Source organism: Acinonyx jubatus, chromosome C1 (assembly GCF_027475565.1).
Source record: "Acinonyx jubatus isolate Ajub_Pintada_27869175 chromosome C1, VMU_Ajub_asm_v1.0, whole genome shotgun sequence".
Taxonomy (NCBI): domain Eukaryota; kingdom Metazoa; phylum Chordata; class Mammalia; order Carnivora; family Felidae; genus Acinonyx; species Acinonyx jubatus.
In genome coordinates this window covers 74,616,400-74,636,612 of record NC_069381.1, presented here as the reverse complement: position 1 = coordinate 74,636,612, position 20,213 = coordinate 74,616,400, and the positions used below count along the sequence as shown (strand labels likewise).

The 20,213-nt window shown below is 40.1% G+C and overlaps 1 protein-coding gene across 2 annotated transcripts in view; it reads right to left on the bottom strand.

The window, feature by feature from the left end:
- LOC128313920 (basic salivary proline-rich protein 1-like) overlaps positions 1-20,213 on the bottom strand; it is a 50,583-nt gene that overhangs the window by 4,208 nt on the left and 26,162 nt on the right. The window contains exons 2-3 of one of the 2 annotated variants that reach the window (XM_053214391.1): positions 4,570-4,624; positions 3,340-3,845 (exon numbers count right to left, since the gene is read on the bottom strand). In XM_053214391.1, the coding sequence (XP_053070366.1) occupies positions 4,610-4,624 (15 nt within the window). In that variant the 3' untranslated portion in view covers positions 3,340-3,845; positions 4,570-4,609. Of the gene's footprint in view, positions 1-3,339; positions 3,846-4,569; positions 4,625-20,213 lie in introns of those variants that run through there. The other variant, XR_008295037.1, reaches the window with a different exon arrangement.

Genomic DNA, 20,213 nt, shown 5'->3' with positions numbered 1-20,213 from the left:
CCCTAAAAATTTCGTCCAACTCTGGTATCGAGTTCAGGCTTGAAGTCCAGGATCTTGTCGTCTAAATTAAGTAAAGGAGGCTGTGGGACAACATTCTTAAGGTCCTTGGAAGCCCTGTTATCTAGTTAAGAAGCCCCAGGAGGCACAGACTTACATCTTTTTGAAGTCATAATATAGGGTCTTGCCGCTATGCCCTTGCTTTCATTTGTACCTTGAGATTAAGTTTTATTGGCAGTATTGCTCTGGATCTGTTCTTTCCACCTGAGGCCATTTCTTACTTTGAGTACCTTTTCACTGAGTCGAGAAGCAGGGAATGAGAAACAGTTTTATTTACAACCCTAGAAAATTCTGGATTGGAAACACATCCTCTAAAGTCTACTTAAAATCTGAACAGTTTCTTCTTTAATTCATCTCTCTTTTGCAATACTTTGGTCATGAGTGGTTAAAAAAGTCATGTGACGCTTCCAACATTCTGCTAGAAAATCCCCTAAGCTGGATATACAAATCCATTGGGTTCATTTTCCATCTTCCGTGTTATTGGAGATACAAGTCTTGTCGGTTTTCCTGTCAGTATGAAACAAGGGTACTGTTTTATAGCCTCAAAAAGCAATTTCTTCATCTCCCTACCAGCTACCATTAATAGTTGTCTTACTTCCCTTCAGACCTTCACTGTCACCTGGTCTCAAAGCCAATGCCAGATGTTTTGTCACGGCAGCACCTCACTTCTGGGTACAAATTTTTGTTTTAGTTCTTTACTGCTATGCAAAAAAAAAAAAAAAAAAAAAAAATCCGAAACTTCGTGGCTAAAACAACCATTTATCATTTCTCATGATTCTGTGGGATGATGAAGCAGTTCTTCTGTTTCACGTGGTGTTGACTGGAATGCTGGGAGGGCTAAGTTCTAAAACGCCTCAGTCACAGGACTGGCATTTGGGTTGTCTGCTGGTCTACAGCTCAGCTTAGGCTAATGACCAGAGGCCCGGCCACTACTCCATATGGCTGTTCAGGCTGCCCCACAGCAAGGCAGCTAAGTTCTAAGGAACACTGCAAGCACACAATAGCAGAAGCTACACACTTCCTTAAATTCCAGCCTTAGAAATAACTCCACACCATCTCTGCCATGTTTGAGTGCTCAAAAAGGGTAACAGGGCCAGCCCAGAATTTTAAAGGGAAGGGTAACAGACCCCAACTAGAGCATTTACAGACATCTTTAATTCACCATAGGGACTCAAGAATATTTAAGTAGTAGATACGCCATAAAAGTGAATTAACTCTTTGAGAGAAAGAATTGAGTGAATGAAGAACAAAATCTCTTTCCTAGATAATAAATCCCATGAGGAAGAACTCTCAGACCGAGAGGAACAAAGGGGGAGAAAGAAGCAGGGTCAGTGAGATAAAAGAGAAACGCGGCGTTTCTGGAGCACAGAAATTCAAGGAAAGAGTCTGACATCATGGTTGATAACACAGAGAAACCAAAGGAAAAATGTGCTGCGTAACTAGCGTTCTGCAGCTTCTTACCAAAAGCTGTACAGTGGCAATGGGTCTATGAAACAATCGTAAATAATATTCTAAATCCTAGGAAAATTAATCATCTGAAGCCCCAGAAGACACTTGCTGAATATGACAACACCATGGTAATAACTCTAGAACTCCTTATTAAATCTGAGTTGTTCTGAACTTAAAAAACAAGTAACAACAATAAATAACAACAATAAATAAAAAACAGTAACTCTAGAACTCCTTATTAAATCTGAGTTGTTCTGAACTTAAAAAAGTAAAACGTGGCTTTACTTTTCCTTGTTTCTAACAGTTACAGAACACATGATTTATTTAACGTAGATGGCGAATGTCCTTTTAGGAAAAGACATCTCAATTCTTTGATGAGTTCAGTAAGCTACCAAATTCTCTAGAATCCATTTAAAATGAAAGAAGTTGCAGTCACATTATAATATTAACACTAGCACATAAGCCACCAGTGGCTACATAATTCTTTGGATGTGTGAACAGAAGGCCACCTCAGACCTTTCTCCACCATCTTCATTGTTAATAAAAATGTCTTCTTGCCTCCCCCTCCCACCACCCACAGTAAACATGCAATTTGGCTCTTGTGAATCTACATGCTCTCCTTTCGAATGTCTGGCTGATAGCTGAGACAATTACAATTACAATTGCTTTTCCACTGGTTACTTACTTTCACAAGAGCTGAGTCACATGGGCTATTTAATCCAGGAGGAAACCATGGAGATCAGAGTGCAACTCTTTACAAGTAAGAAACCTAAAGTTTAGAGGTGTTTAAATTGCTTCTCCAGGGCATGGAATTATGGTCACATTTCCTAATTTCAAAAGAGCTGGGAGATTGAGAGCATTGATTCTGGCCACCTGTCCTAATTAATAATAGGCTCTTCCTAACAAAATAAACAGGGTTTTATAACATGAATTTGCAAATGGAGTCCAGAATATTTCTTTGTTATATATATATTTTTAACTATAAATCAAAATGATTTTTTTTTTTTTTTTTTTTTTTTTGCTTTGGGACGAACCAGTGTGCTCTAGAAATGCTAAAAATATGATTAAGCCACTAGTCTTAACCCTTTCTCTAAACTTAACATTTATATGCACTCAATTATGGAGGCTAGGACTACAAAAGCATACCGAGAAAATATGAGACCTTGTTTGTGCTTTCATGGGATTTACAGTCCTGTTGTGGACAGAAGACACGCATAGTTGAAAGTCAGCACCACCATGTCATGCTGTCACCAGTATCAAATGGGTGGGATGACAGCTAAACCTAGAACGTACTACATCTGATTCTATATAAAGAAAATACCCAAAGGGGTGCCTGGGTGGCTCAGTCGGTTGAGCGTCCGACTTCAGCTCAGGTCACGATCTCGCGGTCCGTGAGTTCGAGCCCCGCGTCGGGCTCTGGGCTGATGGCTCAGAGCCTGGAGCCTGCTTCCATTCTGTGTCTCCCCCTCTCTCTGCCCCTCCCCCGTTCATGCTCTGTCTCTCTCTGTCTCAAAAATAAATAAAACGTTAAAAAAAAAAAAAACAAAATACCCAAAGAGAATGGGTGAAATATCTTAACAGCAGCATTTCTCAAAGAGAGGTCAGGATTTTAGTCTGTAGAATGCCTATTATGTGCCCAGGGGAGTTCAGAGGGTTCAGGAAATATAGATATGCAAGACAGAAAGATCCCTGCTCTCAGAGACCTTACTGAGGAAAAAGGGAAGAGAGGCAACCAAACAGACAACCATAATAAAATCAGAAATGCCATGAAGAATATAGAACTTCTTTATTTATTTTTAAAGCATTTTTAAATGTTTGTTTATTTTTGAGAGAGAGAGAGAGACAGAGGATATGAAGGGGGCTCTGCGCTGACAGCAGTGAACCCAAGCCCGATGTGGGGCTCAAACTCATGAACTGTGAGATTGTGACCTGAGGGTCATGACGTTGGACGCTCAACTGACTAAGCTGCCCAGGTGCTCCTAGAGCTCCTTTAGAGTGGGCAGACAGGGAAGGCCTCTTTAGACCTGAATGGAGCCAGCCATGCAATGATATTGGGGAAGATCATTCCACATAGAAGGAGGAAGAAGCTTATGAATGGGTGATCAGAAAGGAGGCCCCAGGCTGGAATGTCAGGAACCTGGGGAAAGCAGAGGAGTGAGAGGGCCTGCAGACAATACACAGAGTTTGGATAAGAAACAGCCCAGGAGTGATGGGAAAGACACTGAAGAGCCTTAAGGAGAGAAGTAGCTGATCTCATGTTAGCTTTTAAAAAAGTCAACTCAGCGGATCAGCAGGGCTATGTGGATATACTGAAGACATCAAAGGATCTATACCTTCATCTATAAAAAGAAGGGTATTCACAATACATTAGAGGACAGAGGCACTGTCCTCACCATTCCTTAACCTAGATTATATATGTTCAGAGCTGGGCGATACACTTTTCAAGATATCTGTCATATTCACAGTACTAGAGAGTCATGCTACTTAACACAGTGTACAAATTCATCGGTCATTACGTCAAAGTCAAAAGCTCTGCCACAGAACTAATTTAAGATTAATTTGCCACAATTATAAAAGATAAGTGATGTTTCTAGGAAGCAACAGAGAATAGGACTTTTTTATTTTTGACTTACGTAATTTGGGAAAGCATGGCTATCGTTACTTATGGAAACATGGCAAATTGATTCCATGCATAAAAAACACTACCTTGAACAAAACCCAGAAAACTATAGACATGGAGTTACAGAGTCTAAGCCTGTCATTGACATTAAATTCCTCAGATCTTTAAGGTTTAAAAAAATGACAAATATCAAACATACACACATATATTTTGCAACATACAAGACCAACGAAGGATAGCAAGATGACATTTTACCAAAATGTACAGAGATTTAATTGTCTGTTTATTAACTGGCTGAAAAACGTAAAAAAGATTTTATTCAAAATGTCGGTCGAAATAACAATCTCTTTTTACATACTAAGTATTCAGTATTTGCCCCAAGCTACCAATGTTAAGAGTAATTATCTTTACCATGTGTTCACAATTCAGAACGTTAGTCTTACCCTATGAATGGTGGTCAACTGGAAACTCTGCAATTAGTTTCTATTTGAAAAATTCCTAAAGAGAAATCATAAACATATTGTTACATTTTACCCATCAGACTGCAAGACAAGTTATCCGCTCATGCAGCTCTAAGATTTCCAACATCTATAATAACTTTATGAAACATACAAAAAGTAACTAAAAAAGTGAGTGTTGTTAAAGAGATCACCTTCTGATCTCTTGCAAAGGTTATCAACTAATACCCAGGGAGTGACCCAGGGAATAGCACAAGTTACAATTTAATGTCATCACCACAGCAATTTACAAGGCATAAAATATGAACATTAAATGTTTACTTGAGAATGAGATAAGCATTATATCTCAGGTACCACTCACTTTATAAATAATAGAAAAATCCCATTGAAAAAACCCATTGAAAATATCCATGTTTCTTATAGAAAAAAGAGGAAACATGGTGGGGTGGGGGGAGCCAATATTTGGGATAGTTTCTCTCTCCAGTTTTTGTTGCCACTGTTTTTGTTTTTTTGTTGTTGTTTGCTGGCCTGCTAGTTTTACACAAACTATGCCATTGTAAAATTCAATGGCACAACATTTTTGCCTATTATTTATCATAGGCTTTCTCAGTGTTGTCACAGTTTCTCTAAATAGCATTTTAAAAAAAGATTTTATTTTGAAGTCGTTTCTATTCTCAATGTGGGGCTTGATCTCACAACCCCAAGATCAAGAGTCATATGCTCTTACCGAATGAGCCAGCCAGGCATGTCCCTGAACATCATTTTTGTTTTTGTTTTTATAATAAAGTTTATTTATTTATAAATTTTTAAGCTTATTCATTTATTTTGAGAGAGAAAGTGTGAGTGGAGATGGGGGGGGGGAGAGAGAGAGAGAGAGAGAGAGAGAATGAATCCCAAGCAGGCTGCACAGAGCCTGATGCAGGACTTAAACCCATGAACCGTGAGATCATTCGTGACCTGAGCTGAAGTCAGACACCCAACAGACTGAGCCATGCAGGTGGCCCGTATTTATTTTGAGAGACAGACAGCGTTCAGGGGAGTAGCAGAGAGAGGGAGGTCTGTGGTGACAGAGAGACTCAATCTTAATCTCACGAACCTTGAGATCATGACCTGAGCCAAAATCAAGAGTCAGACACTTAACTGACTGAACCACCCAAGGAGCCCAACATCATTTTTCTTAGGAGTGTAATAGTACATATGTATGTCATAGTTAAAAAAAATATTTCCTTACTGAATCTTGGATTTTCCCTTTTCCCCCCTTTACTAATAATACTGTAAATATCCCTGTACTCTGTTAATATGATTTCCTTTGCATAGATCTCTAAAAGTGAGAGTAATGGGCCAGAGGGCATAAACATTTTAAGGCCTCTGATATATAACAACCAATTGTTTCTCAAGAAATACACTGATTTTCTTTTCTATAAACAATATATGAGTAGCACCCTCACCAGATGTGGTCATCATCATTAAAAAAACAAAAACAAAAAAAAACCCCAAAACACAAAACTGTGCTAATTCCATTCTAAGTTATTTTATTGTTTCTTTATTTTGCATTTCTTTGATGGAGTGGAGGTGAACGCTTTTCAACATGTTTTATTAACAAATTTCATTAACATTTATTTACCTACACCAGAGGAGTATTTTGCTGAGAAGACGGAAATGTAAAGACAGCTCTTACAATGACAGCTTGTCATCTCCGAGTGAAGTGACTGCTGCCAAGTAAAAAAAACAACAGAATGTAGCTCGGTTTCTGTACCCAGGCTAAAACCAAATCACTCAAACTAATTTTAGAAACTACAGCAAAAGTTATCGCCTTTCTTCCTCCTCAGCCCCAAACAAAAGCACCAGTTAGAAAAATGAAATGTGAAAATACTAAATGACAATGCTTGTTCTAACGGAATAAATAGTCCACATTAGGCAGCTTAAAAACAGGCAGGACTCTGATTGCCAGAGTAACGCTGACCGACCCGTGCTGACATGGGCTGTGGGGTCAGTGGTTCCTCCAGCTTGCGAGGCTAATGGGTTTTATAAAACTGGCATCACCTACCCCACCCCCCAAAACATTTTTGCTCCCCAGTGGCAGGACACAAGACGTGTTCACTTTCACTTACAAAGTCAATTCCAAAATAATCTCAAAACACGTATTCTGGAAGATTAGGAGAGGACACACAACACTAAGAATTGCCTTTCTCAAATAAGAGCTCCCTCTGGGAGGTTCCTAGTGAGGGACATATAAGGGAATACCCGCCCCTCCCCCCCAAGGACTGGGGATTAAAGAACAATAGGGGACAATCAACTATGACAGAAAAACAGGAGGCCCCCAGCCTTTTACTTTGAAAGCAGAGAAGTCTGGATGCTCTGATTTCCTTCTGGTCAGTAGAGATAGGGGAGACTGACAAAATGAACTCCTTTGTAGTTAAGCAAAGAACGGTTATAAAACTTTGGGATCTGAAAATTGGCTTTCCATTTGGGCAAATTTGTGTTTTAGATGGCTACATAAAATCTTTCCCTTTAAGGTTTAGCAAGAAGTCAAAAATCTCTGCATAGTAACCCGATCTCATTTTGTAAGTCAGATATGGCAAGAGTCACTGCAACATCACACTTATTCATCCTGCCTTGGGCAATTCCGTAAGTTTAAGGCTTTAGGTTATATAATAGCCTATTTCATCAGTTTGAAAAGTTCAAACTATGAATACCAGATGTACTTAAAAGAGGGACATTTCCTTTCACCATCTGTCCTATCCTGATCACCTCCATGAATCACTTCCATGAGCCACCTTGACCTCCATCTGTGTTCCTATGACACTAACAGTTCTCTCCCACTGTTTTATGGTATACAATAAGCTATTGCCTCAAGTTCCTTGAGTGCTGGGACAGCATCTTATTATCTACATCTCCAGGACTGCTCTTGGTATCTCTTTCCAGTGCTAGATTAAAAGCCTGCATGTTACGGCAGCTTGCATGTACAGATTCATCAGCAGGGTGTTGAAAACATCTCTGGAAACTTAACTAGATTAAATAAGAATAGTATCCACCAGAACTTTTCTCAGGGATTGTACAGAGTGTGGTTGCAAGGAAAAAGAAGGGGTCTGCTGTTTTACTTCTGGTCAGTTGAGATGCTAGGAACTTGAGGGGTTCTTTGGCTACCCTTTCCCTCTCACCCAGGGCTTGGCTTTTCCTCTTAAAAAATGTTGTGAATAAATATATAAAGAATAACAGTCTGAAGTGGCATCAAATCATTAGCCTGCCCAGGGTAACAAATTATTAGCTTATCTCTTGTTCCCTCATGTTTCAGTCTTGCCTCTATTCCCACCATAAATATTTAGTACATAATTACTGAGTGAACAAATAATACTAGGTCAGGTCTTACCACCCAGTTAGGAACCAAGTACAGAGGAAGAGGCCCAGCTCTGTGAATGGTCCGTGAACCCAACCACACACATGATGAGTCTCAAAGGGTGAGAAAGCAAAGCAGAGGGAGGGGACAGAACCTCTGGCATTTCCATCACCCCATGATACACCCAGAGATTCAGAAGCAGAGGCTAAGCCTTCACTCTTCAGGAAGAAAGGAAAAAAATTTGCACCTGCCAGTTTCACCACCACACATGACATCTCACAAACCTGAACGGACAACCGCTGTCAATTTACCATGACTGGCTGCATTATAATGGTGGTGGGTCATTTGGAATCAGTGATGGGTCCCTGGATAAATGCCACGGCACTCCTAAATGGCTTTAATATCTTATCAAGTTATGATCTCACAATTCTTTTGTACAAATGGAAAGTACAATGCAACAGGAATGATACCAAGACCAGTGGAAGTATCGAGTTTTCACCCCAACAAGGATGGTGTGTACCATGCTGTTTTGTGCCTACCTGCCCTTCCCACCCATCCCCAAGACCATAGGCCCTGGGAAGGCAAGAATATTTCTCATCTCCTCAGGCTCTGCCAGATCTTAGATGCTCTGTAAGTATTGTAATTCCACAATTCCTGTGAGCTATGACCAAGCTCAAAATACTGTATGTCTTTTGGATGGTTTCAGTCTCATAAAATTGGTAACTTCTCATAGGGATCGCTGTAAAGAATGTTACATCCATTACCACCTATTCTTAACCCAATGATAAATATCAATTGCCATGCACTGCAAATCACCCTGGTATTTAGATCAAATTCACTTCTGACCCTAAAATTAATCCTAAAAGGGTTAATGTTCACCAAGTACTAAATGACCGTTAAACACAAAAGATGTTTAAAATGAATGCTGCTATCCACTCTCCCCCCACTCAGAAAAGTACTCAAAACATTCCTCAGGCTTCTTCAGCATTTAGGGAGTACTGATAGTTCTATTACACTGCCATTAAACTGCATCACAAAGAGCTGGTTAGATGCCTTTCAGCCTCTCCCTTTCAGCTCTTTGAAGAGTGCAGGGTCCTGGGCAGGACCTAACACACAAGAGATTCTTAGTAATAACTAGCTGTTGAATTAAGAGGTAGGAGATGGAAAGGGAAGGCTACCATTACCATGTATTCAGTGAGGGAGGTATTAATGATCTTAGCTCTAAAGGTGAGAAAGTTGAGGACTGGAGAAATGAAGAAACTTGCTCAAGCTCACACAGCGAACCCCAAATTCACACCAACCAGCGCTATGAGCCATCTGCTACACCGCCTCTCCAATGAACTATATAAAAAGGAGTTTTATATAGAACGTGGCATCTCTCTGTAAAAAAACAAAAATTACAATCTATCTTTTAGAGGAACCAAAAGACACAATCTAAAAATCCGATCTCTGCAGGTTTCCCAGCTCATTACTCAGTACTCCATCCCCATACAGAATCAACAAACGCTCCCTCCATCCTGCCTGCCTCTATTATGTAATTAATTAAGACTGACATGCCAGATAGCCAGAGCAAGGGTGCACCCTGCAGGCACAGCTTCTTACAAAGAAACATTCCCCCATCAATTTTATGACAAGAGGAATAACTAACTGAAGTTGAATCTGTATTTAAATGATATTTTACGAGGCTTTTCTTCCTGGCTTTCCTATTAAAATGCAGTTCCAAGAAATTAATACCATATCCCCTACAGATGACATTCCTTCTGAATTACTTAATAAAGAAGTATCACATGCCTTCAGTATGTTTGTTACTTTCTAGTATGTTAGTGCCTTTGTTAGGCCTAATTCTTATTATAAAACTCTCATGAATGTTTGAGAATACTGGAAGGGAGCTGCAGCAGAATGGTTAAGGTCAGATCCATCTTTGACTTGGTCATTTACCACCTGCTTGATCTTAGATAAGCTAAGTATCAATTTTCTCATCTATAAAATAGGGACAATGGAGTTATTTTAAGAATTAAATGAGATAACCATAAATCAAATGCTTAGCACAGCAGCAGGTACAAAGTAAGCACTCAAAAGTGGTAATTTATTAACAGTGTAGCAGCTTTATCCAAAATTAATCTTTTAAAGATTGGCTTTAAAGTCTTATCCTGTAAAGAGAAACCAGACTGGATGTTAGGGGGTTTCGTTCTCCACCTAAATGAGTGATTTGTATGTTGGATTTTGCAATATATCACATGACTCCAGTTATTAGAAAGTGTTGTGAAATATAAATGTAACTTACCTCAATTATTTAATATATGGCCCAGAGGGAAGACAAAACAATACATGCTGATACAAAAGTAAGTTAGCCTGGGCAAGGAACCCCCACTTTTTGATGCAGTGCCTGTCTTTCCAGCCAAGATTCATGCTGCAGGCAAGTCAGATAGAGCCAATGTCACCCAAGCAAAGGCCATGTTTTAAAATCCATAGTTGCACAACAATGTGCATGAACTTACTGTCACAGAACTATACACTTAAAAATGGTTAACGATGTACATCTTATGTCATGTATATTTTACCACAAAGAATCTATTACCATGTAAAACATAAAAACTGTTCTGACTGCTTTAAATTAACAAAATGGATTATGCAAATTAAATATAGTGTGGGCCCCAATGTCCTAGAAGGCACACCAATACAAAGTGTCTATTGTGTCAAATTTGCTTTAGCCATAATCCATAGATTATAATAAATACTATTTAATTATCAATTTTGTTTGTTACCTTGAATTAGGATTTGGCTGTGTGAGAGAATATGATCCTACTAATTTGTCCAGAAAAGGCATAGATTTTCTTTTATCCTAGATAAATAGCCATATATGAAGCTAACACATTCAAAAATCTTCCAGTGACTATCTAGGTAAGCATGCCTATGAGATCTTTTTTCCCCCTAAACTAATCATTGAAGCACCCATATGTTTACAAAAATCACCAATAACTTTAGATGGGTTTGAAAAGTACTTGAGCTTCTTATTAATCTTCTTTTATTAAGAGGTCAATCTAGCAGAAGGTGTCAACAAGGATAGCCTAATGTGAAGGAGGGCTGGGGAGAGAGGCAGATGGGGGTTTGGAGGTCAGGGTGGGAGTTGGGGTGGAGGGAGAGGTTGGTGGTAATGTGGAGAGACTGTATGTGTGTTGGGAAGTAGTTAAAGAAGAGTAATCATAACGATTTGCTTTAGTGATAGCGGACATACGTACTGGGCACTTACACTCATCAATCAATCAGTTCCTGAGACTCTCATAATTGTGAACTCATTTTTGTACAGTTGCCTTGTTACTTCCTTGGGCTCTGGATATGTGGGATGGAAATGACCATCTAAGGCCCAAGAGGACAGAGGTAATGATCCATATCAAATGAGAGCTAATTTAATAAGAGAAATCATTGCTCTGCCTCTCTGTATGGGGTATACTGCAGGAGGATGAGGGAATGCAGGAATGAGACTGGATATTTAAATAAAGGAAAGTAACCATCACAGTGGCATAGGGAAGACTCAAGACCACAAGGCAGTATGGCTTATCAGAAAACCCCTGACTAGGTGTCAGGAGACCCAGTTTCTACTTCCTGCTTTCCATTGATCTGACAGTATAAGTTAAGTAAGTTACCTTACCTCATTTGACCTGACTTTACTTACTTGGAGGAAAAGCCAAATGATAGATAGACCCTCCACTTCCAGTATTCCACTGTCCTCTGAGTTAATTAATTGCAGTTAGATTTGGGGGACACCTAATCTGAAAAGACCCCTCTGGAGTCGTGAAAACTGAGGTCTTTAAAAGAAAACAGTGACAGCACCAGAGAAAACATGAACTCAAAGACCAACAGTGTAGGTTTTCTTAGAAAGAGAGCAATGAATGGTCTACAATTGGCAACTAATAAATCAGTCTTGCTAAAAAGAGAGTAAAAGTGGTTCATAGCAAGAAAAGAAAGTCATTGGGTCAAGCATATTAACAAAAGCACTGATTTTAATTGAAGGTAGAGAGGTAACTGGAAACCATGCAAGGGTCCTAATACAACCCCTTCCCTTAAGCACCGGAGTTCACCATGATTTGGTCCTTGTGCCATATATGTGTTCCTCAGGTGACATCCTCTGCTTGAAAGCGTCATCTACCACCTCTGTATATGTGATCCCCAAAACCATATGGTGAACCCTGCTTCCTAACTCTGAGCCTAAAAATCATCTCCCTAACACCTTCCTGGCTATTCACTGAGATGTGTGGGAACAACTCACACTCAACACATCCCAAACTAAATCCACCATTTCTGCTCACACCCACACCAAACCTGCTCTTCTTGGATCCCTGAATATTGGTAGCAACATCCAGCCTGACAGGTGAATGATGCTGAAGGTTGGTAGTAATATCAAGAGCTGAGGAATCTACCCCAAAACCTTCTTTCCCTCTATTCCCTCAAATCTACAAGTTCTTTTCTTAAACTAGCCCCTTCTGCATTCCTGCTACCACGGTCTTGGGTAAAGCCCATTGAATCTTTGGTGAAGACAACTGAATGTCTTCCTCTCTTGACCTCCTTGGTCCCATTTCCAAATTGCAGCCAGAGAGCTCTTTCTAAAACATATCACCTCCTAATTTTTTTTTTGTTATTATAAAGATAAAATAATATCACAAGGAGGGGTTGGGAGGCCTGACAATGGAATGTGATGGGAACAAGTGTTATCCAGCTTCTCTTGGTGTTTTATTGGCTCTTGCTGTTTCCTTCCCAGGAATGCCAGGGCTTGACTCCAAAAGACTGGGCAGACTGGGTCACATATTAGGTGATCATCACTCATTTGAGAATAGCTGGACTCGGAAGAAAGGGTGCTTCACCCTGTGGCTCACTGTGGGTACTCACTCAACCTGACAAGTTAGCTATGGCTCTCCTAACTCCAGCTCACGCTGCCTGTGTCGAGGATTCTGATACACTTTGGACTAGCGCTGTGAGGAGAAGGGATTTTTAAAGCTTCTAGCTCTGTTCCTATCTACATGTTACCGGTGTCTATGCTCCCAGATACTGAGCATTTTTACAGAAGTTTGCTTCTCCCTGGACAGCAGCAGTCATTGCCATAGTAGTCAATTCTGGGAATACAGAGTGATTGCTCCCCCTGTACGTATTCTGGAGTAGCTTTACGTAAGTGCAAACTGTCCAACTTTTGTTTATTTTTATACCTCTTGTTGCCCCAACCCTGGGGCCTTGTTGCTGATCAAGTGAAGCCTCACTTCTCCATTCCCACCACAAGCAAGAATTAGAGGCAGGGGTTGTTTTGCATGGCTGTAGTGTGGAAAGTGTGCACTATGAGTCCCTGGCCTGCCTCCACCACCATCTACATGGGCTTAGCAAATCAACGCACCCAATCTGGCCTTCCAGGCCTCCCTTGTACAGTATGGGCAATCATACAGGCCCCATGGGTCAATGCTGGTGTTAAAATAAGTATTGTGGAAGTACTTTGGAGTCATTAAAGTGGTACATAAATGTAAAGGTGAACTCTTACAAAGAAAGCCAGTGGTTTTTTTTTGTCAGTAAAATAATTTTAAAAGAGGATGCCTTTGGCCTTGGAATATTATCTTAAATCGAAACAAAACAACCCATGAAGTGAACTTTACTTATACCACTTTGGTTCCAAGGAAACAAAACAGTGAGAGTTACAAGGTCACTGACACCTCCTAACATTGAAGTCCCACTACCAAAGTCAAAGGAATATTTCCGAAAGGCCCAGGGGTCCAGGTAGAAATTTGTGGCCCAAACACAGAACTGCACAGTGAGAAGACAACAATGTAAGTAGAAAATTCTTTCCCAAGGCAACCTTGCAAAAATGGACTGATAATGGACCATTTATATTCTGTCAGTTGGAGAAAGAGGAAAAGACAACGTTAACACCCACAACCTCTGGCTCACAATGCCAATGAAGTGCAGCCATGCCTACCTACATATAACCCAGAGAAGGCCTTTTACAGCATTCCAGTCAGCTGACACTGCTTATCTCTTCCCTGGAAGAAGGTGTGGAACACTGAAGCATCCAGCAAGGGCATTAACAGAGAGAGAGGTCAGTTTTGAAAGAACAAGCCCTCCTGGCATCTATGTTTCAGGTAGAAAGTCCACTTTCACCTTGGTGTTAAATTAATGCTTCATGTGTGCAACTTGGATAATGGCTGCTGGTAGTCAAAATCACTGGTTTCCACTTGATCCTCTGCCAAAGCAGAAAAATGTCTGGTTCACATTTAGAGTAAACATGGCGAGATGTCTTTTTTCTGACATTGTATGGGTGTCCTACTGTGTGGTCCTATTCTGACACTACCTCGAGATAGCGTGAGACTGTACAGGTTTAAGGGTTCAGTCCCACAAGACTGCCCCATGTCAGACCCAGTCACAAGTCCCAGGACCCAGACAACCCACACTTCTGTCTGACTTTGTAATAGATCCAAGGGTTCCTGTAACCCGCTCCTTAAGTTTGGCAATTCATTTGAATGACTCACAGAAATCAGGAAAACACAAAGCAGTAGGTTTATTATCAAAGGATACAACTCAGGAACATCAAGGAAGAGATGCACACCGCATGGTATTTGGTGGTAGTCTCGGTGGGGGAAGGGGAGGTGGGTGTGGAGCTTCTATGCCCAATCTGAAGGTGCCACCCTCCCAAGCACCAATTGGGAAGCTCCCCAAACCCTGTCATTTAGGAGTGTTTATGGACATTTCATTACATAGACATGGTTGACCTGTGTAAATCACTGGTCACTGGCAATGAAACATCTCCAATCCCTCTCCCCACCCTGCTCCCCCAAGGTCGGATTTAAAGTTCCAATCCTTGGGGCTCCAGGGTGGCTCAGTCAGTGTGCGACTTTGGCTCAGGTCATGACCTTGTCGCTCTGGAGTTCGAGCCCCACATCGGGCTCTGTGCTGACAGCTCAGAGCCTGGAGCCTGCTTCAGATTCTGTGTCTCCCTCTCTCTCTGGCCCTCCCCTGCTCGTGCTCTGTCTCCCTCTCCCTCTCAAAAAAAAAAAAAAACAAAAACAAAAAAACAAAAAAACGTTAAAAAAAAAAGTTCCAACCCTCTAATCACAAGGCTGGTTCCCCTGGTGACCAGCCCCCAACCTGAAATTCTCCAGGGGCCCAGAGTCACCTCATTAGCCTAAACTCAGGTGGCTAAGAAGGGCTCATTATGAGTAACAAAAGGCGCTTCTATCAGGAAATTTCAAGGGTTTTAGCTCTGTGCCAGGAGCAAAGACCAAATACATATGGTACCACTGGTAGCACAGCACTGCCTAAGAACAGTGTCACAGGAGGGCTAATTCCTATTCAAAATAGTTGCAATTTGGAAGAGTGCAAAGCAGCACACTTAGAAGGTCAAATTCACCTTCAAGGCCCAAATAGCAGTCATTAAGCCACGGACTTCCTGAGTCAATGACTTACAGACTTTCTTCCTAAGGGAAGCCTTCCCTGCCCACTCTGACCAGGCCTGTCACAACGAGCTCTTTTAGTTTTCTCTCCCTTGCTTTCATAGTGCTGGCCACACATCTTCCTGCAATTGTTCAAATAAAATTGTTCAAAATAAAAAAGTTTATTTCTCTCCCACTAAACTATAAGGTCTATGAGGTCTGGTCTACATGTATCATGCTCATCACTGTATGGTCCTGTATTCGTACAGGCAGAAGCTGCTATTAAACATTAAGTGAATGGAGAAAAGAGTTAAAATTAGACTTCCTTGCTTGGAGCAAAGACCACAACAACTTCCTACAACCACCGCATCATCTTCAATTCTCCAAATTCCACTTGACATGCAGAAGCCCCTGAGACATTTAGCAGATTCAAGACCTATCGGCAGAGGAGAGAGGTTTAGCTCAGCCATGGCATTAAGTATAATTTCAGGCAGCTCAGGGCATACTGAAGTGATAAAGCAAGGTCAGGCTTCTAAAGAAACCCACAAATAACTACTAGGAATCAGGGAGAATGCCCCACATTGCAAAGGTGACAGGCGGAGTTTCTGCACACAGGTTTGGCTTCGGGCTTCAGAGGCCAGCAGGATTCTGAGGCTTCATTTGATGTTAGCAAAGGAGAGGAACCTGGGAATTTTAGAGTTTTGATGGCTTCTCAGGAGACAGAAGTCACATTTCCCATCTGGAAGTTTAACACATGACTTCTAAATCAGGGTGGGGCTTTGTCTGGCTCAGTGACAAATTCAGCTGCACAAGAAGCATAATCTCCGGGTTAGTGACCTAAGTTTCTCCTTTGTACACAGCAAATGAATCTTCGGTCATTTCTTAGCAACCAAACTTGAAAGGCAGAAAGACTGTGCCAAGAAAGCTAATGGTGTGTTTTTTTTTCCCGTGTCCTTTTTTTCCCCCCTTACCACCCACAAGAAATAATATTTTTCCGTTTATATTTGACAACACCATCTGTTTTGATTGTGGAAAGTCTTACCCATTCAAGGAAGCCAACAACTTAGCTGCTGCTAGCTGAACAGATGTAGAAGTAAAGAGGACCCTATATACCACCAACTTGTGTCATGGCCAGAGATGGGACCTCAACAGAGAGTGTGATAGGATGTCCTATCCTGCATCCACTCTCACACTAGGTGTCCTCGACAATCGTGACCTATTTTCGACAAAGGTGCAAAGCATCAGCCCAAATGTTGAAGGGAATAGAAGGGTGTCGAACACAGACCTGACCTTTGAGAGGAACTCATGCTTTAGTGAAATAAAGCATGAATACAAGAAAGTTCAACTGGATTACATCTTAGGGCATCTTAGTGGCATCTTAGGGCAATATACACCAAAGGAATAATACTTACGGCAGAGGAGTTACGAGTGGATCACGAAAGATGCATAGGATTTATGTATGCATAAATCTTATCCTTCGGGATAGAGGTAGAAGGGGTAAGAATAATAGAGCACATATTTTATATGGAGGAATGAAGGAACAAACAAAGAAGGTAGGAGGATTCTGAGGTGAATTTTAGGAGTTAGTGAAGAGACATACACAGATGGAATAGAATTTTTGAGACAGAAATAACAGACGTAAGTAGATTAGGGTCAGATGGTAAAGAAAGTCTCCAATGTCAGGCTAAGAACTTTTCAAGACACAGCTCAGGCCTGAGAAATTATTGTTTTAGGGTCACTTTATATTAGTTTAATTTTACTTTTAGAATTAATAACAAAATATTTTTATGAGAGCAGAAAGTAATTTACATTTGAGCATATAACCAGTAGGGAACCATTGATGGTGTCTGAATAGGGGAATGACGGAAAAAATACATTTAAGGGCATGTTAGTATATATTAGAGAAATTAATCTGAAAGCATCAGGAGAATTCATTGCAGGGGGTTTGACAACAAGAGCAGGAGCCCTAATTCTATATTAAGGTATATATCAGATCACCTTATTAAACATAAATGGGCTGCAAAACTAAAATCTCAAGCAGAAAAATAGTTATGCTTAAAAAAAATTAAATTTTCAGATTAGCCAGTCAAATGGTACACCTGGACAGAACAATTAGATTTTGAGGGAGCAGCCTTTTCTGCTTAATTGGTGTTTTCAAAAGACAAATTGATTTGATTAGTTTTTTGTTTTGTTTTGTTTTACACTAGACAGTACCTGAATACTTTGATGAAATTAGAAGTTTTGGGGTAAAAATATCACTTTTAGAATTAATAGCCCACCACTTGATGCAATGCTGTAACACACACAGCCTTTTTAAAAACACAACACAAATGGTGCCAGATGGACCAGTGGCCATGTTTAACACGCCATAAGCAAGCCATCAGTTTGAGAATATACCAGGCTCTTCTTCTGGAAAAATCCTTAGGCATTATGTCACTCACCACGCAATCAAGCCTCTGCTTAAAATCAAGTTACAATTACTCTAATTATGGGCCAACATTTCATTTGTTTCACAACTGGTGCCTAATCAAACAGTTCTGTAGACAACTTCACCACAAGGTAACTTAATTAACTTCAGCACCAAAGGTTTTTCTTTTTTCTTTTTTTTTTTTTTCCTACAGTTTTCTTTGGGCAACCGATTTACCAGTTCAGGCGTCAGAAATCTTAGTTCTATAAAACTACTACATGAACTAAATCAAAATCAAACCCAAATGCTTTCATCCATTGCAAAACAATATGCTTCTCCCATAAACGCTTTATTTAAATATTTCCCAGCAACAACAGACTGGTGTGGACAAACCAGGAAGTGAAACCAAGTATGATCACATTGTGAAAGCCCAGTAAAATGAAAGAATATACTGGAATTAGCTGAGGCACTATTAAAATTTCATTTAAAAGTCCATCCCTCTGGAAACTTCAATTTAATTAAAGCAGTAATAAGAGGAATTTCAAAAGCATAAGTCTTCATTTTGTTGTTTGGCAATTTTCCCAAACTGCTATGCAAATGTCTTGTCCTGTAGCCAGGCTAGATCATCTGAAATGTGAGCACTCACTCAGCCCGCCTGGTGAGTGGAGAACACGGTTAAGCTAGCATTTTCCATGTCACTAAATCTACTCTGAAACAAAACAATCACAAATCCTTAATGACTTGCTTTGGAGAAATGTGCCATTTGGTTCTAATGTGACAAGCAAATCCCACTTCTCCTAATTGTTTTGCTGGGGTCACTATTGTTCCCTTTATCCTACTGTAAATTAGGAATTCCCTGAAAATAGGGACTATATTTTACTGTTTGATTCATTTTCTTTTTAGTTTAAAACATTTTTTAATTTAGAAAGAGAGAGAGCATGTGAGGAAGGGAGAGAGGTAGGGAGAGAGAGAGAATCTCAGGCAAGTTCCATTCTAAGCGTGGAGCCTGACACGGAACTCAATCTCATGACCCTGGGATCACAACCTAAGCCAAAATCAAGAGTCAGGTGTTCAACAGACTGAGCCACCCAGGCACCCCTTGATCAGTTTGTTTTTTAAATGAGTACTAAGACTCAGTGACCCAGACATAGTAAGAGTTATAAGTATCTAATGGTTCTTCTTATTGTCCAAGGATAGTGTTTTCCAACAAGAGTTGTCACAGTTTGTATTTTTCTTTGAGTGGTGGACACTAAACAGAATCATAACTCCTCACACCACTACCGTATCTCTTGTTCCTAGGAAATTGCCTGTGGGAGATGGGTTAGAAGATAGCTATGCAAAAATGAATTCTGGTTTGCTGATTATTATTTATTCTTATTAATTTTAAGTATCATTTGAGTAAATTATAATATTATAATGCAATATTATTATGGACACTTTTTAGCGATTTAAATACATCAGGTAGTTCCTACAAATACCTATGACTTTATCAAGTGATCAGGCATCCCCATCACCACACAAACACCTTTCAAATGTACCAGTGCTACTCTGCAGACAAAGCAGACACACTCCTGCTACATGTCAGAATGAAATTTAAAAGGGAAGAAAAATGTGGATAATTACAAGCAGTGACAGACAAATCCACTGGCATGTATATGTGGGCATATAAACATACTGTGTGTGTATACATGCATAACAGTAGGAAAATTATGTGCATGGTGAACTCAATAAACATTTGACAGCCTACTCTGTGCAAGAACTGTTATTCTTAAGAAAGTGAGGCAACTCTAACTATTAGGTATTTACCCAAAGAATATAGAAATACTAATTCAAAGGGATCCATGCACCTCAATACTTACAGCAGCATTATCTACAATAGCAAAATTATGGAAACAGCCCAAGTGTCCATCAACTGATGGACAGATTTTTTACAGATTCATGAAAAAGAATTAAATCTTGCCATTTGGAACCGTGAATAGAGCTAGAGACTATATGCTAAGTGAAATAAGTCAGTCTGAGAAAGACAAATACCGTATGATTTCACTCATACGTGGAACTGAAGAAATAAAACTAACAGTCATGGGGGGAAAAAAGAGAAAAGCAAACCAAGAAAGCCACTCTTAACTATAGAGAACAAATTGATGGTTACAAGAAGTGAGGTGGTTGGGGGGATTGGTTAAACAGGTGATGGAAATTAAGGAGTGCACTTGTTGTGATGAACACTGGGTGATGTACAGAATTGATGACTCACTATACTGTACACTTGAAACTAATATTACACTGTATGTTAACTGGAATTTAAATAAAAACTTTAGAAAGTGGGAAAAAAAGAAAGCGAGGCAATTCTACTGTTGTGGTATGAAAAGGTTGCAGAGACTGCCTGGGAGTTGAATCCTGAGTTTGTCAGTGGACCCATGAAAGAAGTCAGTATTGAGGCAGGCCAGTTCCCTAGATGGGCTCTTTCTCTCTGGTCACCTTGTTT